We start from the raw sequence: 27045 nt of genomic DNA, 5'->3' as shown, positions 1-27045 counted from the left end.
TTATGTGAGGAGAGATATCAGGAGATTAGGGTAGAGCTGTATGGAGAGGACAGGATGTGTATGGAGATTATGTGAGGAGAGATATCAGGAGATTAGGGTAGAGATGTATGGAGATTATGTGAGGAGAGATATCAGGAGATTAGGGTAGAGCTGTATGGAGAGGACAGGATGTGTATGGAGATTATGTGAGGAGATATCAGGAGATTAGGGTAGAGCTGTATGGAGAGGACAGGATGTGTATGGAGATTATGTGAGGAGATTTCAGGAGATTAGGGTAGAGATGTATGGGGAGGAGAGGATTTGTATGGAGGAGATTATGTGAGGAGATATCAGGAGATTAGGGTAGAGATGTATGGGGAGGACAGGATGTGTATGGAGATTATGTGAGGAGATATCAGAAGATTAGGGTAGAGATGTATGGAGAGGAGACGATGTGTATGGAGATTATGTGAGGAGATATCGGGAGATATTGGGATTAGGGTAGAGATGTATGGGAAGGACAGGATGTGTATGGAGATTATGTGAGGAGATATCAGAAGATTAGGGTAGAGATGTATGGAGAGGACAGGATGTGTATGGAGATTATGTGAGGAGATAGCAGGAGATTAGGGTAGATATGTATGGAGAGGACAGGATGTGTATGGAGATTATGTGAGGAGATTAGGGTAGAGCTGTATGGAGAGGACAGGATGTGTATGGAGATTATGTGAGGAGAGATATCAGGAGATTAGGGTAGAGCTGTATGGAGAGGACAGGATGTGTATGGAGATTATGTGAGGAGATTAGGGTAGAGCTGTATGGAGAGGACAGGATGTGTATGGAGATTATGTGAGGAGATATCAGGAGATTAGGGTAGAGATGTATGGAGAGGACAGGATGTGTATGGAGATTATGTGAGGAGATATCGGGAGATTAGGGTAGAGCTGTATGGAGAGGACAGGATGTGTATGGAGATTATGTGAGGAGAGATATCAGGAGATTAGGGTAGAGATGCATGGAGAGGACAGGATGTGTATGGAGATTATGTGAGGAGAGCTATCAGGAGATTAGGGTAGAGCTGTATGGAGAGGACAGGATGTGTATGGAGATTATGTGAGGAGATATCGGGAGATTAGGGTAGAGATGTATGGAGAGGACAGGTTGTGTATGGGGATTATGTGAGGAGATATTGGGATTAGGGTAGAGATGTATGGAGAGGACAGGATGTGTATGAAGATTATGTGAGGAGATATCAGGAGATTAGGGTAGAGATGTATGGAGAGGACAGGTTGTGTATGGGGATTAAGTGAGGAGATATCGGGATTAGGGTAGAGATGTATGGAGAGGACAGGATGTGTATGGAGATTATGTGAGATTAGGGTAGAGCTGTATGGAGAGGACAGGTTGTGTATGGGGATTATGTGAGGAGATATCGGGAGATATTGGGATTAGGGTAGAGATGTATGGAGAGGACAGGATGTGTATGGAGATTAGGATAGAGATGTATGGAGAGGACAGGATGTGTATGAAGATTATGTGAGGAGATATCAGGAGATTAGGGTAGAGATGTATGGAGATTATGTGAGGAGAGATATCAGGAGATTAGGGTAGAGCTGCATGGAGAGGACAGGATGTGTATGGAGATTATGTGAGGAGATATCAGGAGATTAGGGTAGAGATGCATGGAGAGGACAGGATGTGTATGGAGATTATGTGAGGAGAGATATCAGGAGATTAGGGTAGAGATGCATGGAGAGGACAGGATGTGTATGGAGATTATGTGAGGAGATATCGGGAGATATTGGGATTAGGGTAGAGATGTATGGGAAGGACAGGATGTGTATGGAGATTATGTGAGGAGATAGCAGGAGATTAGGGTAGAGAGGTATGGAGAGGACAGGATGTGTATGGAGATTATGTGAGGAGATATCAGGAGATTAGGGTAGGGATGTATGGAGAGGACAGGATGTGTATGGAGATTAGGGTAGAGATGTATGGAGAGGACAGGATGTGTATGAAGATTATGTGAGGTGATATCAGGAGATTAGGGTAGAGATGTATGGAGAGGACAGGATGTGTATGGAGATTATGTGAGGAGATATCGGGAGATTAGTGTAGAGCTGTATGGAGAGGACAGGATGTGTATGGAGATTATGTGAGGAGATATCGGGAGATATTGGGATTAGGGTAGAGCTGTATGGAGATTATGTGAGGAGATATCAGGAGATTAGGGTAGAGATGTATGGAGAGGACAGGTTGTGTATGGGGATTATGTGAGGAGATAGCAGGAGATTAGGGTAGAGATGTATGGAGAGGACAGGTTGTGTATGGGGATTATGTGAGGAGATATCGGGAGATATTGGGATTAGGGTAGAGATGTATGGAGAGGACAGGATGTGTATGAAGATTATGTGAGGAGATATCGGGAGATTAGGGTAGAGATGTATGGAGAGGACAGGATGTGTATGGAGATTATGTGAGGAGAGATATCAGGAGATTAGGGTAGAGATGTATGGAGAAGACAGGATGTGTATGGAGATTATGTGAGGAGATATCAGAAGATTAGGGTAGAGATGTATGGAGATTATGTGAGGAGAGATCAGGAGATTAGGGTAAAGATGTATGGAGAGGACAGGTTGTGTATGGGGATTATGTGAGGAGATATCGGGAGATATTGGGATTAGGGTAGAGATGTATGGAGAGGACAGGATGTGTATGGAGATTATGTGAGGAGATTAGGGTAGAGCTGTATGGAGAGGACAGGATGTGTATGGAGATTATGTGAGGAGATATCGGGAGATTAGGGTAGAGCTGTATGGAGAGGACAGGATGTGTATGGAGATTATGTGAGGAGAGATCAGGAGATTAGGGTAGAGCTGTATGGAGAGGACAGGATGTGTATGGAGATTATGTGAGGAGAGATCAGGAGATTAGGGTAGAGATGTATGGAGAGGACAGGATGTGTATGGAGATTATGTGAGGAGATATCGGGAGATTAGGGTAGAGCTGTATGGAGAGGACAGGATGTGTATGGAGATTATGTGAGGAGAGATATCAGGAGATTAGGGTAGATATGTATGGAGATTATGTGAGGAGAGATCAGGAGATTAGGGTAGAGATGTATGGAGATTATGTGAGGAGAGATCAGATTAGGGTAGAGCTGTATGGAGAGGACAGGATGTGTATGGAGATTATGTGAGATTAGGGTAGAGATGTATGGAGAGGACAGGTTGTGTATGGGGATTAAGTGAGGAGATATCGGGATTAGGGTAGAGATGTATGGAGAGGACAGGATGTGTATGGGGATTATGTGAGGAGATATCAGGAGATTAGGGTAGAGATGTATGGAGAGGACAGGATGTGTATGGAGATTATGTGAGGAGAGATATCAGGAGATTAGGGTAGAGATGTATGGAGAGGACAGGATGTGTATGGAGATTATGTGAGATTAGGGTAGAGATGTATGGAGAGGACAGGTTGTGTATGGGGATTATGTGAGGAGATATCGGGAGATATTGGGATTAGGGTAGAGATGTATGGAGAGGACAGGATGTGTATGGAGATTATGTGAGGAGATATCGGGAGATTAGGGTAGAGATGTATGGAGAGGACAGGATGTGTATGGAGATTATGTGAGGAGAGATATCAGGAGATTAGGGTAGAGCTGTATGGAGAGGACAGGATGTGTATGGAGATTATGTGAGGAGAGATATCAGGAGATTAGGGTAGAGCTGTATGGAGAGGACAGGATGTGTATGGAGATTATGTGAGGAGAGATATCAGGAGATTAGGGTAGAGATGTATGGAGATTATGTGAGGAGAGATCAGGAGATTAGGGTAGAGATGTATGGAGAGGACAGGATGTGTATGGAGATTATGTGAGGAGATATCGGGAGATTAGGGTAGAGATATATGGAGAGGACAGGATGTGTATGGAGATTATGTGAGGAGATATCAGGAGATTAGGGTAGGGATGTATGGAGAGGACAGGATGTGTATGGAGATTAGGGTAGAGATGTATGGAGAGGACAGGATGTGTATGGAGATTAGGGTAGAGATGTATGGAGAGGACAGGATGTGTATGGAGATTATGTGAGGAGATATCGGGAGATTAGGGTAGAGATGTATGGAGAGGACAGGATGTGTATGGAGATTATGTGAGGAGATTTCAGGAGATTAGGGTAGAGATGTATGGGGAGGACAGGATTTGTATGGAGGAGATTATGTGAGGAGATATCAGGAGATTAGGGTAGAGATGTATGGGGAGGACAGGATGTGTATGGAGATTATGTGAGGAGATATCAGAAGATTAGGGTAGAGATGTATGGAGAGGAGAGGATGTGTATGGAGATTATGTGAGGAGATATCGGGAGATATTGGGATTAGGGTAGAGATGTATGGGAAGGACAGGATGTGTATGGAGATTATGTGAGGAGATAGCAGGAGATTAGGGTAGAGATGTATGGAGAGGACAGGATGTGTATGGAGATTATGTGAGGAGATTAGGGTAGAGCTGTATGGAGAGGACAGGATGTGTATGGAGATTATGTGAGGAGAGATATCAGGAGATTAGGGTAGAGCTGTATGGAGAGGACAGGATGTGTATGGAGATTATGTGAGGAGATATCAGGAGATTAGGGTAGAGATGTATGGAGAGGACAGGATGTGTATGGAGATTATGTGAGGAGATATCGGGAGATTAGGGTAGAGCTGTATGGAGAGGACAGGATGTGTATGGAGATTATGTGAGGAGAGATATCAGGAGATTAGGGTAGATATGTATGGAGATTATGTGAGGAGAGATCAGATTAGGGTAGAGCTGTATGGAGAGGACAGGATGTGTATGGAGATTATGTGAGGAGATATCGGGAGATTAGGGTAGAGATGTATGGAGAGGACAGGTTGTGTATGGGGATTATGTGAGGAGATATTGGGATTAGGGTAGAGATGTATGGAGAGGACAGGATGTGTATGAAGATTATGTGAGGAGATATCAGGAGATTAGGGTAGAGATGTATGGAGAGGACAGGTTGTGTATGGGGATTAAGTGAGGAGATATCGGGATTAGGGTAGAGATGTATGGAGAGGACAGGATGTGTATGGAGATTATGTGAGATTAGGGTAGAGCTGTATGGAGAGGACAGGTTGTGTATGGGGATTATGTGAGGAGATATCGGGAGATATTGGGATTAGGGTAGAGATGTATGGAGAGGACAGGATGTGTATGGAGATTATGTGAGGAGATATCAGGAGATTAGGGTAGAGCTGTATGGAGAGGACAGGATGTGTATGGAGATTATGTGAGGAGATATCAGGAGATTAGGGTAGAGATGTATGGAGAGGACAGGTTGTGTATGGGGATTATGTGAGGAGATATTGGGATTAGGGTAGAGATGTATGGAGAGGACAGGATGTGTATGAAGATTATGTGAGGAGATATCAGGAGATTAGGGTAGAGATGTATGGAGAGGACAGGTTGTGTATGGGGATTAAGTGAGGAGATATCGGGATTAGGGTAGAGATGTATGGAGAGGACAGGATGTGTATGGAGATTATGTGAGATTAGGGTAGAGCTGTATGGAGAGGACAGGTTGTGTATGGGGATTATGTGAGGAGATATCGGGAGATATTGGGATTAGGGTAGAGATGTATGGAGAGGACAGGATGTGTATGGAGATTAGGATAGAGATGTATGGAGAGGACAGGATGTGTATGAAGATTATGTGAGGAGATATCAGGAGATTAGGGTAGAGATGTATGGAGAGGACAGGATGTGTATGGAGATTATGTGAGGAGATATCAGGAGATTAGGGTAGGGATGTATGGAGAGGACAGGATGTGTATGGAGATTAGGGTAGAGATGTATGGAGAGGACAGGATGTGTATGAAGATTATGTGAGGAGATATCAGGAGATTAGGGTAGAGATGTATGGAGAGGACAGGATGTGTATGAAGATTATGTGAGGAGATATCAGGAGATTAGGGTAGAGATGTATGGAGAGGACAGGATGTGTATGAAGATTATGTGAGGAGATATCAGGAGATTAGGGTAGAGATGTATGGAGAGGACAGGATGTGTATGGAGATTATGTGAGGAGATATCGGGAGATTAGTGTAGAGCTGTATGGAGAGGACAGGATGTGTATGGAGATTATGTGAGGAGATATCGGGAGATATTGGGATTAGGGTAGAGCTGTATGGAGATTATGTGAGGAGATATCAGGAGATTAGGGTAGAGATGTATGGAGAGGACAGGATGTGTATGGAGATTATGTGAGGAGATAGCAGGAGATTAGGGTAGAGATGTATGGAGAGGACAGGTTGTGTATGGGGATTATGTGAGGAGATATCGGGAGATATTGGGATTAGGGTAGAGATGTATGGAGAGGACAGGATGTGTATGAAGATTATGTGAGGAGATATTGGGAGATTAGGGTAGAGATGTATGGAGAGGACAGGATGTGTATGGAGATTATGTGAGGAGAGATATCAGGAGATTAGGGTAGAGATGTATGGAGAGGACAGGATGTGTATGGGGATTATGTGAGGAGATATCAGGAGATTAGGGTAGAGATGTATGGAGATTATGTGAGGAGAGATCAGGAGATTAGGGTAAAGATGTATGGAGAGGACAGGTTGTGTATGGGGATTATGTGAGGAGATATCGGGAGATATTGGGATTAGGGTAGAGATGTATGGAGAGGACAGGATGTGTATGGAGATTATGTGAGGAGATTAGGGTAGAGCTGTATGGAGAGGACAGGATGTGTATGGAGATTATGTGAGGAGATATCGGGAGATTAGGGTAGAGCTGTATGGAGAGGACAGGATGTGTATGGAGATTATGTGAGGAGAGATCAGGAGATTAGGGTAGAGCTGTATGGAGAGGACAGGATGTGTATGGAGATTATGTGAGGAGAGATCAGGAGATTAGGGTAGAGATGTATGGAGAGGACAGGATGTGTATGGAGATTATGTGAGGAGATATCGGGAGATTAGGGTAGAGCTGTATGGAGAGGACAGGATGTGTATGGAGATTATGTGAGGAGAGATATCAGGAGATTAGGGTAGATATGTATGGAGATTATGTGAGGAGAGATCAGGAGATTAGGGTAGAGATGTATGGAGATTATGTGAGGAGAGATCAGATTAGGGTAGAGCTGTATGGAGAGGACAGGATGTGTATGGAGATTATGTGAGATTAGGGTAGAGATGTATGGAGAGGACAGGTTGTGTATGGGGATTATGTGAGGAGATATTGGGATTAGGGTAGAGATGTATGGAGAGGACAGGATGTGTATGGAGATTATGTGAGGAGATATCGGGAGATTAGGGTAGAGATGTATGGAGAGGACAGGATGTGTATGGAGATTATGTGAGGAGATATCAGGAGATTAGGGTAGAGCTGTATGGAGAGGACAGGATGTGTATGGAGATTATGTGAGGAGAGATCAGGAGATTAGGGTAGAGATGTATGGAGAGGACAGGATGTGTATGGAGATTATGTGAGGAGATTAGGGTAGAGATGTATGGAGAGGACAGGATGTGTATGGAGATTATGTGAGGAGATATCGGGAGATATTGGGATTAGGGTAGAGCTGTATGGAGATTATGTGAGGAGATATCGGGAGATTAGGGTAGAGATGTATGGAGAGGACAGGATGTGTATGGAGATTATGTGAGGAGATAGCAGGAGATTAGGGTAGAGATGTATGGAGAGGACAGGTTGTGTATGGGGATTATGTGAGGAGATATCGGGAGATATTGGGATTAGGGTAGAGATGTATGGAGAGGACAGGATGTGTATGAAGATTATGTGAGGAGATATCGGGAGATTAGGGTAGAGATGTATGGAGAGGACAGGTTGTGTATGGGGATTAAGTGAGGAGATATCGGGATTAGGGTAGAGATGTATGGAGAGGACAGGATGGGTATGGAGATTATGTGAGGAGATATCGGGAGATTAGGGTAGAGATGTATGGAGAGGACAGGATGGGTATGGAGATTATGTGAGGAGATATCGGGAGATTAGGGTAGAGATGTATGGAGAGGACAGGATGTGTATGGGGATTATGTGAGGAGATATCAGGAGATTAGGGTAGAGATGTATGGAGAGGACAGGATGTGTATGGAGATTATGTGAGGAGATATCGGGAGATTAGGGTAGAGATGTATGGAGAGGACAGGATGTGTATGGGGATTATGTGAGGAGATATCGGGAGATTAGGGTAGAGATGTATGGAGAGGACAGGATGTGTATGGAGATTATGTGAGGAGAGATATCAGGAGATTAGGGTAGAGATGTATGGAGAAGACAGGATGTGTATGGAGATTATGTGAGGAGAGATATCAGGAGATTAGGGTAGAGATGTATGGAGAGGACAGGATGTGTATGGAGATTATGTGAGAAGAGATATCAGGAGATTAGGGTAGAGATGTATGGAGATTATGTGAGGAGAGATCAGGAGATTAGGGTAGAGCTGTATGGAGAGGACAGGATGTGTATGGAGATTATGTGAGGAGAGATATCAGGAGATTAGGGTAGAGATGTATGGAGAGGACAGGATGTGTATGGAGATTATGTGAGGAGGTATCAGGAGATTAGGGTGGAGATGTATGGAGAGGACAGGATGTGTATGGAGATTATGTGAGGAGATATCAGGTGATTAGGGTGGAGATGTATGGAGAGGAGAGGATGTGTATGGAGATTATGTGAGGAGATATCAGGAGATTAGGGTAGAGCTGTATGGAGAGGACAGGATGTGTATGGAGATTATGTGAGGAGAGATATCAGGAGATTAGGGTAGAGATGTATGGAGAGGACAGGATGTGTATGGAGATTATGTGAGGAGGTATCAGGAGATTAGGGTGGAGATGTATGGAGAGGACAGGATGTGTATGGAGATTATGTGAGGAGATATCAGGTGATTAGGGTGGAGATGTATGGAGAGGACAGGATGTGTATGGAGATTATGTGAGGAGATATCAGGAGATTAGGGTAGAGATGTATGGAGAGGACAGGATGTGTATGGAGATTATGTGAGGAGAGATCAGGAGATTAGGGTAGAGACGTATGGAGAGGAGAGGATGTGTATGGAGATTATGTGAGGAGATATCAGGAGATTAGGGTAGAGATGTATGGAGAGGACAGGATGTGTATGGAGATTATGTGAGGAGAGATATCAGGAGATTAGGGTAGAGACGTATGGAGAGGAGAGGATGTGTATGGAGATTATGTGAGGAGATATCAGGAGATTAGGGTGGAGATGTATGGAGAGGACAGGATGTGTATGGAGATTATGTGAGGAGATATCGGGAGATATTGGGATTGGGGTGGAGATTATGGTTGTGATTTGGGGGATCAATATGACAAGGAGAAGGTTATATCCATGATAAGGACTTTATAACTGGAGGGAGGAGACATTATTATTGGGGGGCTCCCCTGAGTCACCAGCATTTCCTTTACAAATAGAGATGTAACCAGATTTCGGGTTTATTTAGGATGAAGTCCTCTCTGACCCATTGTCTCCACCCTCTACAGGGCTCCGGTATTTAGTGGACAATCTGTGTGACAGGTATAATGTAATGACCCCGGAGCAGATTCTCTCCCCCCCCCCCCCCACTTTACCAGAGCTCGTTAGCTGAGCTGTGATTGGCTGCTGTAGCAAAAACACTTTTCTCTGACACAGATAATTCTTGGCCAATGTTCTCTGCCGCAAGTGATTGGTAATGGACCCGTAATGTCTGCACCGGGGTCAGAGGAGAATATATAATAAACCTACAACAAGATGGCTGCCCAACCACAGACTAAACCATCAACCTGCCCAACCACAGCCGCCAAACCCCGATACATCCCCATAAATTATCAATAAAAGTGTTTATGGCCAATTGGTGAAGTGTCCTTAATGTAAAATAAGAAAAACATAAAAGACGTAACATTATTAATTAAAAAAAATAAAATTTAAAATATTTTAATTAATTTCAACATACAAGTCCCTAAAACGACAAAACTAGAAGACGACTTGTGATTCTGGAGAAGACTGAAGATCTGACATCTGGGATTAACGTCTCCTCCTCCTCGGCCATTTCTAAATCCGGAGAATAAACCTGTACACAACCGGATCTACTCGCCAAACCCTTAAAAACTCTTAAGATCGAAAATGTCAAGCAGGGTTAAAAAAAAACGGCGTGATCGGCGCCGGTGATCATGGAGGGAATAAGACACTAAGGCGCAGTTCACACATTGTAAAGGGAAAACAAAATAAGCCGTAAAAATAAATCTGGACCCAGCGGTGAAATATTTATCTAATAATTAACTCCCGCACCGACGGTCACATTAGATAATTCGGCCATTTTACAATGTGTGACTTTGGGCTAAAGTTGGGATTTTTGGCTAAAAACTGCTGCAGCCAGGACGTCCCCGGGCCCTCGTGGCGGGTTTTCTTTTTTTTTTTTCGGTCAGGAGCAGCGTACTGAGGGTATGGAATTTTGTCATTTTTCCTTCTCATAGACTTATAGGAGGGAAAAAAATAAAACACAACAACAACAACAACAACAACGGGGGAACAGAAGTCTGCCACGAAAATTTGGAAAAAGGCCACAAAAACTGCGCCTAGGAGGGAGTTCACAGACAGCAGAGTTGTTGCAGTTTCTGTATTATTGCCCAAAACAGACGCTTTCAGACGGATTGATAGTTCATCTGCTACATTTACAGAGACCGGCCCACAGCAACATACCGCAAACCGGACCACGCCCACATACCGCACACCGGCCCACAGCAACATACCACACACCAGCCTAGTCACCAGCCCACAGCAACATACCGCAAACCGGCCCACGCCTACATACCGCACACCGGCCCACAGCAACATACCACACACCAGCCTAGTCACCAGCCAACAGCACCATACCGCACAATGGCCCAGTCACCGGCCCACAGCAACATACCGCACACCAGCCCACAGCAACATACCGCACATTGGCCTAGTCACCGGCCCACAGCAACATACCGCACACCAGCCTAGTCACCGGCCCACAGCAACATACCGCACATTGGCCTAGTCACCGGCCCACAGCAACATACCGCACACCAGCCTAGTCACCAGCCAACAGCACCATACCGCACAATGGCCCAGTCACCGGCCCACAGCAACATACCGCACACCAGCCCACAGCAACATACCGCACATTGGCCTAGTCACCGGCCCACAGCAACATACCGCACACCAGCCCACAGCAACATACCGCACATTGGCCTAGTCACCGGCCTACAGCAACATACCGCACACCAGCCTAGTCACCAGCCCACAGCAACATACCACACACCAGCCTAGTCACCAGCCCACAGCAACATACCGCACATTGGCCCAGTCACCGGCCCACAGCAACATACCGCACACCAGCCTAGTCACCGGCCTACAGCAACATACCGCACACCAGCCTAGTCACCAGCCCACAGCAACATACCACACACCAGCCTAGTCACCAGCCCACAGCAACATACCGCACATTGGCCCAGTCACCGGCCCACAGCAACATACCGCACACCAGCCTAGTCACCGGCCCACAGCAACATACCGCACACCAGCCTAGTCACCGGCCCACAGCAACATACCGCACACCAGCCTAGTCACCAGCCCACAGCAACATACCGCACACCAGCCTAGTCACCGGCCCACAGCAACATACCGCACATTGGCCCAGTCACCGGCCCACAGCAACATACCGCACACCAGCCTAGTCACCGGCGAACAGCAACATACCGCACATTGGCCGAGTCACCGGCCCACAGCAACATACCGCACACCAGCCCACAGCAACATATCGCACATTGGCTTAGTCACCGGCCCACAGCAACATACCGCACACCAGCCTAGTCACCAGCCCACAGCAACATACCGCACACCAGCCTAGTCACCAGCCCACAGAAACATACCGCACATTGGCCCAGTCACCGGCCCACAGCAACATACCGCACACCAGCCTAGTCACCGGCCCACAGCAACATACCGCACATTGGCCTAGTCACCGGCCCACAGCAACATACCGCACACCAGCCTAGTCACCGGCGAACAGCAACATACCGCACATTGGCCCAGTCACCGGCCCACAGCAACATACCGCACACCAGCCTAGTCACCGGCCCACAGCAACATACCGCACACCAGCCTAGTCACCAGCCCACAGCAACATACCGCACACCAGCCTAGTCACCGGCCCACAGCAACATACCGCACATTGGCCCAGTCACCGGCCCACAGCAACATACCGCACACCAGCCTAGTCACCAGCCCACAGCAACATACCGCACACCAGCCTAGTCACCAGCCCACAGAAACATACCGCACATTGGCCCAGTCACCGGCCCACAGCAACATACCGCACACCAGCCTAGTCACCGGCCCACAGCAACATACCGCACATTGGCCTAGTCACCGGCCCACAGCAACATACCGCACACCAGCCTAGTCACCGGCGAACAGCAACATACCGCACATTGGCCCAGTCACCGGCCCACAGCAACATACCGCACACCAGCCTAGTCACCAGCCCACAGCAACATACCGCACACCAGCCTAGTCACCAGCCCACAGAAACATACCGCACACCAGCCCACAGCAACATATCGCACATTGGCTTAGTCACCGGCCCACAGCAACATACCGCACACCAGCCTAGTCACCAGCCCACAGCAACATACCGCACACCAGCCTAGTCACCAGCCCACAGAAACATACCGCACATTGGCCCAGTCACCGGCCCACAGCAACATACCGCACACCAGCCTAGTCACCGGCCCACAGCAACATACCGCACATTGGCCTAGTCACCGGCCCACAGCAACATACCGCACACCAGCCTAGTCACCGGCGAACAGCAACATACCGCACATTGGCCCAGTCACCGGCCCACAGCAACATACCGCACACCAGCCTAGTCACCGGCCCACAGCAACATAGCGCACATTGGCCTAGTCACCGGCCCACAGCAACATACCGCACACCAGCCTAGTCACCGGCGAACAGCAACATACCGCACACCAGCCTAGTCACCAGCCCACAGTAACATACCGCACATTGGCCTAGTCACCGGCCCACAGCAACATACCGCACACCAGCCCACAGCAACATACCGCACATTGGCTTAGTCACCGGCCCATAGCAACATACCGCTCACCGGCCTAGTCACCGGCCCACAGCACCATACCGCTCACCGGCCCACAGCACCATACCGCTCACCGGCCTAGTCACCGGCCCACAGCACCATACCGCTCACCGGCCTAGTCACCGGCCCACAGCACCATACCGCTCACCGGCCCACAGCACCATACCGCACACCGGCCTAGTCACCGGCCCACAGCACCATACCGCACATCGGCCTAGTCACTGGCCCACCGGTAAAAACCATCACGAGGCAGATGTTGTGAGGAACCAGACCAGCAGAATAATCCAATTAAAATGCAGAACAATAAAACTGAAGTGTAAATATTTACATTATCGGCCGATTTAAAGAATAAAATTATCTTTAAAAAATTTAAAACCATCAAAACTATTTAAAAAATAAATAAAACTGTCGGCCTTCACCCTCCATATACAGTTCAACGAGATCAGGGCCTGCAGAGGCTGCGCTGCAATGTCTGATCCGGAGGACCGACGTTCCTTCAGAAGCCTTGTAGATCGGAGGCACGATGCTTTACCGCCATCCGCGCTCTTGGGGGAGGGGTCTCCGCTTCTGGCTCATTAACTTTTTCCTCGGTTCCTCGGCTGGATTTATGTCCTCCCTTTGAATGTGTTCATGCAAGTGTAAGAGCCTGAAAACCTGTGGATTTCTTCAAGTGCCGATTGGGGGAGAACACTGCGAAAATAAGAGAACGAATGTAAACTGAACGACCTGAGGAGTCTAGAGAAGAGGAAGGAGCCACTACAAAGTCTAGAGAAGAGGAAGGAGCCACTACAAAGTCTAGAGAAGGAGGAAGGAGCCACTACAAAGTCTAGAGAAGAGGAAGGAGCCACTACAAAGTCTAGAGAAGAGGAAGGAGCCACTACAAAGTCTAGAGAAAGAGGAAGGAGCCACTACAAAGTCTAGAGAAGAGGAAGGAGCCACTACAAAGTCTAGAGAAGGAGGAAGGAGCCACTACAAAGTCTAGAGAAGAGGAAGGAGCCACTACAAAGTCTAGAGAAGGAGGAAGGAGCCACTACAAAGTCTAGAGAAGAGGAAGGAGCCACTACAAAGTCTAGAGAAGAGGAAGGAGCCACTACAAAGTCTAGAGAAGAGGAAGGAGCCACTACAAAGTCTAGAGAAGGAGGAAGGAGCCACTACAAAGTCTAGAGAAGGAGGAAGGAGCCACTACAAAGTCTAGAGAAGGAGGAAGGAGCCACTACAAAGTCTAGAGAAGGAGGAAGGAGCCACTACAAAGTCTAGAGAAGGAGGAAGGAGCCACTACAAAGTCTAGAGAAGGAGGAAGGAGCCACTACAAAGTCTAGAGAAGGAGGAAGGAGCCACTACAAAGTCTAGAGAAGAGGAAGGAGCCACTACAAAGTCTAGAGAAGAGGAAGGAGCCACTACAAAGTCTAGAGAAGAGGAAGGAGCCACTACAAAGTCTAGAGAAGAGGAAGGAGCCACTACAAAGTCTAGAGAAGAGGAAGGAGCCACTACAAAGTCTAGAGAAGAGGAAGGAGCCACTACAAAGTCTAGAGAAGAGGAAGGAGCCACTACAAAGTCTAGAGAAGAGGAAGGAGCCACTACAAAGTCTAGAGAAGAGGAAGGAGCCACTACAAAGTCTAGAGAAGAGGAAGGAGCCACTACAAAGTCTAGAGAAGAGGAAGGAGCCACTACAAAGTCTAGAGAAGGAGGAAGGAGCCACTACAAAGTCTAGAGAAGAGGAAGGAGCCACTACAAAGTCTAGAGAAGAGGAAGGAGCCACTACAAAGTCTAGAGAAGAGGAAGGAGCCACTACAAAGTCTAGAGAAGAGGAAGGAGCCACTACAAAGTCTAGAGAAAAGGAAGGAGCCACTACAAAGTCTAGAGAAGGAGGAAGGAGCCACTACAAAGTCTAGAGAAGAGGAAGGAGCCACTACAAAGTCTAGAGAAGAGGAAGGCACTGTGGTCACTGCCGACAGGAAAAGGACCAGAACACAGATCATAGGTTCAAAGATTAAATTATAGCAAATTCAGCTCTGCTACATTAGATTGTCTAAATGACTTAAGAGGCCCAAACATTTCACCCGGATACATACATTTAGGTATTTTCTATGGGGAGAAGAGGATAAGCAGCTGTTAAATCTCCTGCTGAAAAATATTTATCAGGTGTCAATGAGAGCGGGGGCCCCCCATACACATCACCCGGATACCTGTGGGTTCTGCTGAATTTCCTCTGATCTCATACGAATCAGGTTGTCAGTAGATCTGGAATCAGTAGCGTGCAGGCAGCACTAGCCATGAAGTCACATGACAAACTGGTGAGGAGGCAGCACAGACACGATCCGTGGAGAAATCATATCTCTGGTCTCCAACCATGTGATCAACATTCTGATGGGTGGTCTCCATAATAGAAGCTGAGGGACCTGACCTCCACCCACAAGAAGGGCAGAAGAACCTTGAATGCACAGGAGACACCATGAGTGGTGACCAACATCAGGAGGTCATTAGTCCCTGAAGTGTTGGAGGCGGCCACGATGGACTAGAGCGCTCGTCCAAGCTCTGGGGCTCCATAGGAACTTCTTTAACCTCTTCATGATAAGGAGTTTATGGACATTGCCTCCTCAGTCTAGTCCAGGGATGTGGGAATGGTATCGGCCGACGCCCGGGACATGCAGTTCCGGGTAGGGGATTTCTTTAGGCTTGGGGCAAGCAGTGCTAAATGCCAGAATAATTCACATATGACGGGGCAAACAGTCTTGTCCCATCACTAAACTGCTATAGACCGCAGCTGTAAGCTGCAGCCTATAGAGAGCCTGGTGGAGGTGGGCGTGATGAGTGACATCATTGCACATCCTGGTTTTCTGCACCGAGCGCTCGATGATGTCACTCACTGTGCGCACCCCCCCCCCCCCCCCCCCCGCCAGGAAGTCCCTGCAGGGAACAGGGAGATGTAAGTAGCAGGGAGTTAATTACTACATAAGGGAGGATCTGCTAACCTATCTACATAGGGGGTATAATTGTTTAAATGGGAGCCCTACCTGCTGGGGGCCATATCTATCTGGGGGCCTGTCTACCTAATCATCAGGTAGGGCTCCCCAGTAGGTAGACAGGCCCCAAATAGATAGGACCCCATCAGTACATTATTATTTTGTAAGTGGATGGTCATGAGGGACAAGTAGATTTTGCGGCGTTTTAGTTTTTACCCCTGTGGTCGAGCTCTAAACCTTGGAGACGTCTTCACAAGTTCTATTCGAGCTCCAGGATCTTCTTACCTTTTTAAGATGACAAGAAGATGCATAGTCCAGGGCAGCAGTAAGAGCGCGCGATTCTTCTGAACGGCCTCCACCGTCCTCCTAGCTACAGTTTCCGGCTTCAGAGGAGGAAATAAACCAGGAAACCTAGAAATGGAGAAAGAGACATCCAAGGTTCTGTCTGTGACGTTTGTGCAACACAAAGAACGTTCCCCATGATACCGAGGACACGGGCACTGACTGGGCGCAGCTCTAACGTGCGCTAAGACTTTCCATCCCATCTACTGGGCGTCCGCCTCAAACCCAGCAATGAATAGAGACGCCGGGCGCAGAGCACTGACTCACCGTGATTATTCTGGACACAACCCAACTTTTCTTAGGTGGGACCCAGAGTGTCAGACAGGAGCCGATAGACATTGAGGTCTGCACGTAGCAGAGCTGGATTTGTAATTTAAACATTCTGTGCACCACAGCTGCCAAAATAAATCTGTAGGTTTACAGCTCTGCTATGTGATGAATGTGAGGCCTGAAATTAACCTGTTCCCCTCCATCCCTCTACACCCCATAAGATTAGGATTGAGCTGCCCAGGGGAGTCACCACTGACTCCGGCGAACTGAACGCAACACAATACAGAATCTGCACAAACCTGACTCTCATTCCTTGGAACATCTCGGTGCTGGTGTGGAAGGGTAACACGGTGGTGGCGTTGACCCCCGGACAGTCCAACAACCCCAGGGTCAGGCTCTCCATGAAGGCAAAGGAGGAAGCTTTGGAGGTGCAGTAGTCAATGGCTCCTGGGATGGCGGATAAGGCCAGGACAGAGTTTATACAGACGATGTGTCCGTTCTGTAATTCCAGCATACGAGGCAGGAACGCCTTGGTAGTCTACAAGAAGAGAAACCATAAATTATACAGAGCCAGTGCCTAGCCAGACAGACAGCCGCCGCCACCCCGAGCCAGACAGACAGCCGCCGCCACCCCGAGCCAGACAGACAGCCGCCGCCACCCCGAGCCAGACAGACAGCCGCCGCCACCCCGAGCCAGACAGACAGCCGCCGCCACCCCGAGCCAGACAGACAGCCGCCGCCACCACCGAGCCAGACAGACAGCCACCACCGAGCCAGACAGACAGCCACCACCGAGCCAGACAGACAGCCACCACCGAGCCAGACAGACAGCCACCACCGAGCCAGACAGACAGCCACCACCGAGCCAGACAGACAGCCACCACCGAGCCAGACAGACAGCCACCACCGAGCCAGACAGACAGCTGCCGCCACTCCGAGCCAGACAGACAGCTGCCGCCACTCCGAGCCAGACAGACAGCCCCCGGCCTGAGCCAGAAAGACAGCCAGACAGCCGGCCACCCCAAGCCAGACAGAGACGCCACCGATCCAGACAGACAGACAGCCAGACAACCGGCCGCCACCACCCCGAGCCAGACAGACAGCCGGCCGCCATCGCCCAGACAGACAGACAGCTATAAGATTATATTATTACAGGACACACATACAGCATTGGATTCATCACCACAAAACCCAATCTGCATCCAGGAGAACAGTAGAAGAGTTTGTGAACGGTTTTGGAGGGTTCAGAGCTGCTCATTCTCCTGTAAGGGATTATGGAACATGTGTCCTCATGTGGTCCTACTGAGGGCCCCCCTCTGGGTCCTCATGTGGTCCTACTGAGGGCCCCCCTCTGGGTCCTCATGTGGTCCTACTGAGGGCCCCCCTCTGGGCCCTCATGTGGTCCTACTGAGGGCCCCCCTCTGGGTCCTCATGTGGTCCTACTGAGGGCCCCCCTCTGGGTCCTCATGTGGTCCTACTGAGGGCCCCCCTCTGGGCCCTCATGTGGTCCTACTGAGGGCCCCCCTCTGGGTCCTCATGTGGTCCTACTGAGGGCCCCCCTCTGGGTCCTCATGTGGTCCTACTGAGGGCCCCCCTCTGGGTCCTCATGTGGTCCTACTGAGGGCCCCCCTCTGGGTCCTCATGTGGTCCTACTGAGGGTCCTCATATGTATTGGACTATAATACAAGATCTCACTCACCCAGAACTGTCCTAAAGTGTTGATGTGCTGGGACTTCAGGAGGGCGTCGTCATCACTGTCCATCAGGCTCCTCCCATGAACCACTGCAGCGTTATTTACTAAGATGGTGACATCGCCCACCTGGAGATAGAGACGGACGAGTTACCGAGGAAGAAAGGATCATAAGGACCTGATGGGACATCTTCCCCCTATCCAGTGGTCTGGGATCTGCTGTATATTGAGGGGAATCTAGACCCCCCCCACCCCCGGGTCTCCCCTATGCCCGCTCTCCTGTAGTAGCTCCACCCCCGGGTCTCCCCTGTGCCCGCTCTCCTGTAGTAGCTCCACCCCCGGGTCTCCCCTGTGCCCGCTCTCCTGTAGTAGCTCCACCCCCGGGTCTCCCCTGTGCCCGCTCTCCTGTAGTAGCTCCACCCCCGGGTCTCCCCTGTGCCCGCTCTCCTGTAGTAGCTCCACCCCCGGGTCTCCCCTGTGCCCGCTCTCCTGTAGTAGCTCCACCCCCGGGTCTCCCCTGTGCCCGCTCTCCTGTAGTAGCTCCACCCCCGGGTCTCCCCTGTGCCCGCTCTCCTGTAGTAGCTCCACCCCCGGGTCTCCCCTGTGCCCGCTCTCCTGTAGTAGCTCCACCCCCGGGTCTCCCCTGTGCCCGCTCTCCTGTGGTAGCTCCACCCCCGGGTCTCCCCTGTGCCCGCTCTCCTGTAGTACCTCCACCCCGGGTCTCCCCTGTAGTAGCTCCACCACCAGGTTTCATCTGTGCCCACTCTCCTGTAGTAGCTCCACCCCCGGGTCTCCCCTGTGCCCGCTCTCCTGTGGTAGCTCCACCCCCGGGTCTCCCCTGTGCCCGCTCTCCTGTAGTACCTCCACCCCGGGTCTCCCCTGTAGTAGCTCCACCACCAGGTTTCATCTGTGCCCGCTCTCCTGTAGTAGCTCCACCCCCGGGTCTCCCCTGTGCCCGCTCTCCTGTGGTAGCTCCACCCCCGGGTCTCCCCTGTGCCCGCTCTCCTGTAGTACCTCCACCCCGGGTCTCCCCTGTAGTAGCTCCACCACCAGGTTTCATCTGTGCCCACTCTCCTGTAGTAGCTCCACCCCCGGGTCTCCCCTGTGCCCGCTCTCCTGTGGTAGCTCCACCCCCGGGTCTCCCCTGTGCCCGCTCTCCTGTAGTACCTCCACCCCGGGTCTCCCCTGTAGTAGCTCCACCACCAGGTTTCATCTGTGCCCACTCTCCTGTAGTAGCTCCACCCCCGGGCCCACCCCTGTGGTAGCTCCACCCCCGTATCACCTTTTCTCGGACAGCTTTGGCTTGCTGGTACACCTCTTCTCTGTTGCCGACGTCACATATGAAGTAGTGGCACTCCGACCCCATTTGCCGGATCTCCGCAGCCGTTTCCTTCAGACACTTTTCTGTTCTTCCCCATAAAATTATCTGAAAAAATAAATTATCTGTTTATCTGTCCTCCCAGCGCCCCCCCTGTCCTCAGCTTGTGTGTGGTATTACATTCACTTCTATGACTTCCCTGACCTGGAGTTCCCCTTTACATCACCATCGACCTGAAGATCTTTCACACAGATAAAGATGTGCGATCAGAGACGTAAGTACAAACAACTACAAGTCCCAGCACACTCACGTGACAGAGACTACAAGTCCCAGCACACTCACACGACAATCAGAGACTACAACTCGCAGCACACTCACACGACAATCAGAGACTACAAGTCCCAGCACACTCACGCGACAGAGACTACAACTCCCAGCACACTCACGTGACAATCAGAGACTACAACTCCCAGCACACTCACGTGACAATCAGAGACTACAACTCCCAGCACACTCACGTGACAATCAGACTACAACTCGCAGCACACTCACACGACAATCAGACTACAACTCGCAGCACACTCACGCGACAGAGACTACAACTCGCAGCACACTCACGCGACAGAGACTACAACTCCCAGCACACTCACGCGACAGAGACTACAACTCCCAGCACACTCACACGACAATCAGAGACTACAACTCCCAGCACACTCACGTGACAGAGACTACAACTCCCAGCACACTCACGTGACAATCAGAGACTACAACTCCCAGCACACTCACACAACAATCAGAGACTACAACTCCCAGCACACTCACACGACAATCAGAGACTACAACTCCCAGCACACTCACGCGACAGAGACTACAACTCCCAGCACACTCACGTGACAATCAGACACTACAACTCCCAGCACACTCACACGACAATCAGACTACAACTCGCAGCACACTCACGCGACAGAGACTACAACTCGCAGCACACTCACACGACAATCAGAGACTACAACTCCCAGCACACTCACACGACAGAGACTACAACTCGCAGCACACTCACACGACAGAGACTACAACTCCCAGCACACTCACGCGACAGAGACTACAACTCGCAGCACACTCACACGACAATCAGAGACTACAACTCGCAGCACACTCACACGACAATCAGAGACTACAACTCGCAGCACACTCACACGACAATCAGACTACAACTCCCAGCACACTCACGCGACAGAGACTACAACTCCCAGCACACTCACACGACAATCAGACTACAACTCGCAGCACACTCACACGACAATCAGACTACAACTCGCAGCACACTCACACGACAGAGACTACAACTCCCAGCACACTCACACGACAGAGACTACAACTCGCAGCACACTCACACGACAGAGACTACAACTCGCAGCACACTCACACGACAGAGACTACAACTCGCAGCACACTCACACGACAGAGACTACAACTCCCAGCACACTCACGCGACAGAGACTACAACTCGCAGCACACTCACACGACAATCAGAGACTACAACTCGCAGCACACTCACACGACAATCAGAGACTACAACTCGCAGCACACTCACACGACAATCAGACTACAACTCCCAGCACACTCACACGACAGAGACTACAACTCCCAGCACACTCACGCGACAGAGACTACAACTCCCAGCACACTCACACGACAATCAGACTACAACTCGCAGCACACTCACACGACAGAGACTACAACTCGCAGCACACTCACACGACAGAGACTACAACTCGCAGCACACTCACACGACAGAGACTACAACTCGCAGCACACTCACACGACAGAGACTACAACATGATGGGAGTTGTAGTCTCACGATGGATGGAGACCGGAGGGGGGGGGGGGTGGTCATGGTCAGGCCGGATGGACCAGGATCTTTCGACTCCTCCCGATGCCTGGTAATCTTCTTCACACGGCTCCTGGGCGGCTGCGCAGATACGACGCGCAGGTTCAGTTCAGCCGAGCAGACAAGTCTCTACAGAGCGCGAGGAATTCATGGCCTCCGGCATCTCCTGGTGAAGAATCGCACCGGCTCCAGCACATCAGTCATGGCGGAGACACCAGGAGATCACATCTCTGTTTACTGTCCTGATTTATTGGGAGCTAAAGGGGAACCCAGACCGCAAAAGTGGGATCACAAAACACCGTCCGCCCTTCATCTGAAACAGCAGCCGTACTGACCGGGGTTGGTGACAATACCGGGTTCAGGCCATGGACAAGAGACCCTCCCACACAAGGGCGAATGCACCCGAAGGCCCCTCCCACACAAGGGCGAATGCACCCGAAGGCCCCTCCCACACAAGGGCGAATGCACCCGAAGGCCCCTCCCACACAAAGGCTGATGCACCCGAAGGCCCCTCCCACACAAAGGCTGATGCACCCGAAGGCCCCTCCCACACAAGGGCTGATGCACCCGAAGGCCCCTCCCACACAAGGGCTGATGCACCCGAAGGCCCCTCCCACACAAGGGCTGATGCACCCGAAGGCCCCTCCCACACAAGGGCTGATGCACCCATCAGATGGTGACTGGTCCCCAATGAAGGAGTGCTGCATTACTGGACATAACCCATGAACAGAGGTGGCGCCGTTTCTCATAGTGAATCTCCTTTTAACGGGCACCCGGACATCCCCCCATACAGATCACACAGGGATCGGAGGTATACGGGGGCCTCTCGACCCTGAAGGATCAGACATGGTGGATTTTGATGGCCCCCATTCTCCCCTCTTTTAGAAGACATGTACACTCACCTGAGCATGCATGTGCCTGGGTGGGAGGAGTTAGCCGCCCGTACGACTGCATGTACACTCATTTATAAAGGTAGTTTCACATGCAGCAGAAGTTTCTAGGATTGTCACATGCCACCGTAGTGACCCCTCCCCCTATAGTGACCCCTCACCCCTATCATCTGCCACCACCATAATGACCCCTCCCCCCCCCCCCCCATCATCTGCCCCCACCATAGTGACCCCCCCCCCCATCATCTGCCCCCACCATAGTGACCCCTCCCCCTCATCATCTGCCCCCACCATAGTGACCCCTCCCCCTCATCATCTGCCACCACCATAGTGACCCCTCCCCCTCATCATCTGCCACCACCATAGTGACCCCTCCCCCTCATCATCTGCCCCCACCATAGTGACCCCTCCCCCTCATCATCTGCCCCCACCATAGTGACCCCTCCCCCTCATCATCTGCCCCCACCATAGTGACCCCTCCCCCTCATCATCTGCCCCCACCATAGTGACCCCTCCCCCTCATCATCTGCCCCCACCATAGTGACCCCTCCCCCTCATCATCTGCCCCCACCATAGTGACCCCTCCCCCTCATCATCTGCCACCACCATAGTGACCCCTCCCCCCCCCCATCATCTGCCCCCACCATGACCCCTCCCCCCCATCATCTGCCCCCACCATAATGACCCCTCCCCCCAGTGACCCCGTTCAGATTAATAGAACTGATTTACTAATCACATTTCTGTGAATCAGCCCCAAGACCAACAGAGTCACATGACCCGGGTCTCATAGAGAAGAATTGGACTAAAAATAATGGCGCGTGTGTGAACAATCACCGATACATGAGGTCACCGCGTCTCCATCACCACCAGATGTGTCCTAAGAATTGGGCAGAAGGTCACAGTCTGCAGGATTATAGACATTTACAGTCACCTCCAGGACGGGATCGGGGGATAATATCAGAGGACACGTCCCCCCCCCTCCCCCCCCCAGGACGGGATCGGGGGATAATATCAGAGGACATGTGGACGGGATCGGGGGATAATATCAGAGGACACGTCCCCCCCCCAGGACGGGATCGGGGGATAATATCAGAGGACATGTGGACACGTCCCCCCCCCTCCCCCCCCAGGACGGGATCGGGGGATAATATCAGAGGACACGTCCCCCCCCCCAGGACGGGATCGGGGGATAATATCAGAGGACACGTCCCCCCCCCAGGACGGGATCGGGGGATAATATCAGAGGACACGTCCCCCCCCCCAGGACGGGATCGGGGGATAATATCAGAGGACACGTCCCCCCCCCCAGGACGGGATCGGGGGATAATATCAGAGGACACGTCCCCCCCCAGGACGGGATCGGGGGATAATATCAGAGGACACGTCCCCCCCCCAGGACGGGATCGGGGGATAATATCAGAGGACACGTCCCCCCCCCCCTCCCCCCCCCAGGACGGGATCGGGGGATAATATCAGAGGACACGTCCCCCCCCCAGGACGGGATCGGGGGATAATATCAGAGGACACGTCCCCCCCCCCCCCCCAGGACGAGATCGGGGGATAATATCAGAGGACATGTCGACACGTCCCCCCCCCCCCCCCCCAGGACGGGATCGGGGGATAATATCAGAGGACATGTCGACACGTCCCCCCCCCCCCCCCCCCCAGGACGGGATCGGGGGATAATATCAGAGGACATGTCGACACGTTCCCCCCCCCCCCCCCCAGGACGGGATCGGGGGATAATATCAGAGGACATGTCCCCCCCCTCCCCCCCCCCCCCCCCCCAAGGACGGGATCGGGGGATAATATCAGAGGACATGTCCCCCCCTCCCCCCCCCCCCCCCCCCCCAAGGACGGGATCGGGGGAAAATATCAGAGGACATGTCCCCCCCTCCCCCCCCCCAAGGACGGGATCGGGGGAAAATATCAGAGGACATGTCCCCCCCCTCCCCCCCCCCCCCCCCCAAGGACGGGATCGGGGGATAATATCAGAGGACATGTCCCCCCCTCCCCCCCCCAAGGACGGGATCGGGGGATAATATCAGAGGACATGTCCCCCCCCTCCCCCCCCCAAGGACGGGATCGGGGGATAATATCAGAGGACATGTCCCCCCCTCCCCCCCCCCCCCCAAGGACGGGATCGGGGGATAATATCAGAGGACATGTCCCCCCCTCCCCCCCCCCCCAAGGACGGGATCGGGGGATAATATCAGAAGACATGTCCCACCCCTCCCCCCCCCAAGGACGGGATCGGGGGATAACATCAGAGGACATGTCCCCCCCCTCCCCCCCCCCCCCCCCAAGGACGGGATCGGGGGATAATATCAGAGGACATGTCCCCCCCTCCCCCCCCCCCAAGGACGGGATCGGGGGATAATATCAGAGGACATGTCCCACCCCTCCCCCCCCCAAGGACGGGATCGGGGGATAACATCAGAGGACATGTCCCCCCCTCCCCCCCCCCCCCCCCCCCCAAGGACGGGATCGGGGATAATATCAGAGGATAAGGGGGCGCCGTGATCACCACAAGACAATGGGGGGCGCTGTGTAATGGGGACAATCATCCCATAAACTCATTTTTGCTTTGTGTCCTTTTTTTGTTCCCTTACTAAAGTCTGTGGTCTTCAAACTGTGGACCTCCAGATGTTTCAAACCACAACCCTCGACACGCCCACAACCCCCGGGCACGCCCACAACCCCCGGGCACGCCCACAACCCCCGGCTGGAGGATCCAGTACAGGATTTCCTGTAAGTTTTTAGTATTAGGTCGGGGCCCCTCCGCACTCCGGGGAGGATCGGGGGTCTCCGCTGATAATCTGCAAACACTTTACAATTAGTTTTCACTAAAAACAAATCACTTGTCTGTCGCCCATTGTTACCCGGGGCTGTGGGGGCGGCGGCCATTGAGGTCCCTGAATATGCACAACTGCAGATTAGGCCTCAGGGGGCTTCTCTTTGTAGGATTATTTGGGCCGGAGGGGGGGGGGGGGGGGGGGGGGGGGGGGTTGCAGAGAGGTCAAGTAGGAGACAAATCGTATTAACACAGGGTCACCGAGAGTGCAGCCCGAGGGTCCCCGGAGGAGGGGTGGGAGAGGAGGCCATGTGCGGCCCCTCCAGAGATCAGGTCACTCCAGGACAACATGGCTGATGGCCCGGACTTGTCTGGAGGTCCATAGGGGTAAATGCCCATTGGTCCCCCAGGATCTGTCCGAGTGATTGCAGCTCCGGTCCACTCAAGGAGCCACGTTGTAATACCGCACATGACCGGAAACCAACCGGCTGCCGACCGTGCAAAACCGAAGCTAAACGTCTAATCCCACAGGGGCCCCAACCTGAGGCAGAACAGCATCTCAGGGCATGATGGGAGTTGTAGTTCTGTAGTAGCTCCCAGTGGGCGGCACCACATGGGGGGGGGGGGGCGTCTAGTAGTCCAGGCCATCACCTTATATTGTAACCACAAGACGACTCCATCCATGTTTAATTGGATGAAGGGTCCGAACGTGCAACTATTAACCCCCGAGACCCAGACACGGGCGGCATCAGTAGCGGTGACAACCATAAGGCCGGCGAACTGTGAGGGAGAAGGTGCCAACTCTCCGCCGTACGACGACTGCGCAGGTGCGTCACATGATCAATGGAGGTCCTGTTCACACAGATGTTTTAAAGGAGTCACAAAAAACTGGTGAAAAGCCACCCCCCCCCGCAAGCCACGCACGAGACCCTCCCCCACCCCCCCCCCGCAATAACACCAATACTACTGATAATACCAATACCACTACTAATAACACCAATACTACTGATAATACTAATATACTACTGATCATACCAATACTACTACTAATAACACCAATACTACTGATAATACTAATATACTACTGATAATACCAATACTACTGATAATACTAATATACTACTGATAATACTAATATACTACTGATAATACCAATACCACTACTAATAATACCGATACTACTGATAATACCAATACCACTACTAATAATACCGATACTACTGATAATACTACTGATAATACCAATACCACTACTAATAACACCAATACTACTGATAATACTAATATACTACTGATCATACCAATACCACTACTAATAACACCAATACTACTGATAATACTAATATACTACTGATAATACCAATACTACTGATAATACTAATATACTACTGATAATACTAATATACTACTGATAATACCAATACCACTACTAATAATACCGATACTACTGATAATACCAATACCACTACTAATAATACCGATACTACTGATAATACTACTGATAATACCAATACCACTACTAATAATACCGATACTACTGATAATACTAATATACTACTGATCATACCAATACTACTACTAATAATACCGATACTACTGATAATACTAATATACTACTGATAATACCAATACTACTACTACTACTAATAATACTGATAATACTAGTTATCAGTAGTATTAGTATTATGAGTAGTATTGGTATTAGTATTAGAATTATCAGTGCTATTAGTATTATTGTCAGTAG

General features: G+C 50.8%; 1 protein-coding gene across 1 annotated transcript in view; it reads right to left on the bottom strand.

The window, feature by feature from the left end:
• Positions 1-12849: 12849 nt before the first annotated feature.
• DHRS3 (dehydrogenase/reductase 3) overlaps positions 12850-27045 on the bottom strand; it is a 24236-nt gene continuing 10040 nt past the window's right edge. Inside the window, exons 2-6 of the mRNA XM_056554803.1 lie at positions 19691-19834; positions 18418-18537; positions 17018-17256; positions 16392-16517; positions 12850-13833 (exon numbers count right to left, since the gene is read on the bottom strand). Coding sequence (XP_056410778.1) covers positions 13749-13833; positions 16392-16517; positions 17018-17256; positions 18418-18537; positions 19691-19834 — 714 coding nt within the window. The 3' untranslated portion in view covers positions 12850-13748. The remainder of the gene's footprint in view (positions 13834-16391; positions 16518-17017; positions 17257-18417; positions 18538-19690; positions 19835-27045) is intronic.

Source organism: Hyla sarda, unplaced genomic scaffold (genome assembly GCF_029499605.1).
Source record: "Hyla sarda isolate aHylSar1 unplaced genomic scaffold, aHylSar1.hap1 scaffold_901, whole genome shotgun sequence".
Lineage (NCBI taxonomy): Eukaryota > Metazoa > Chordata > Amphibia > Anura > Hylidae > Hyla > Hyla sarda.
Note: the sequence above shows the minus strand (reverse complement) of the source record. Positions and strands in the feature narration are given on the sequence as shown.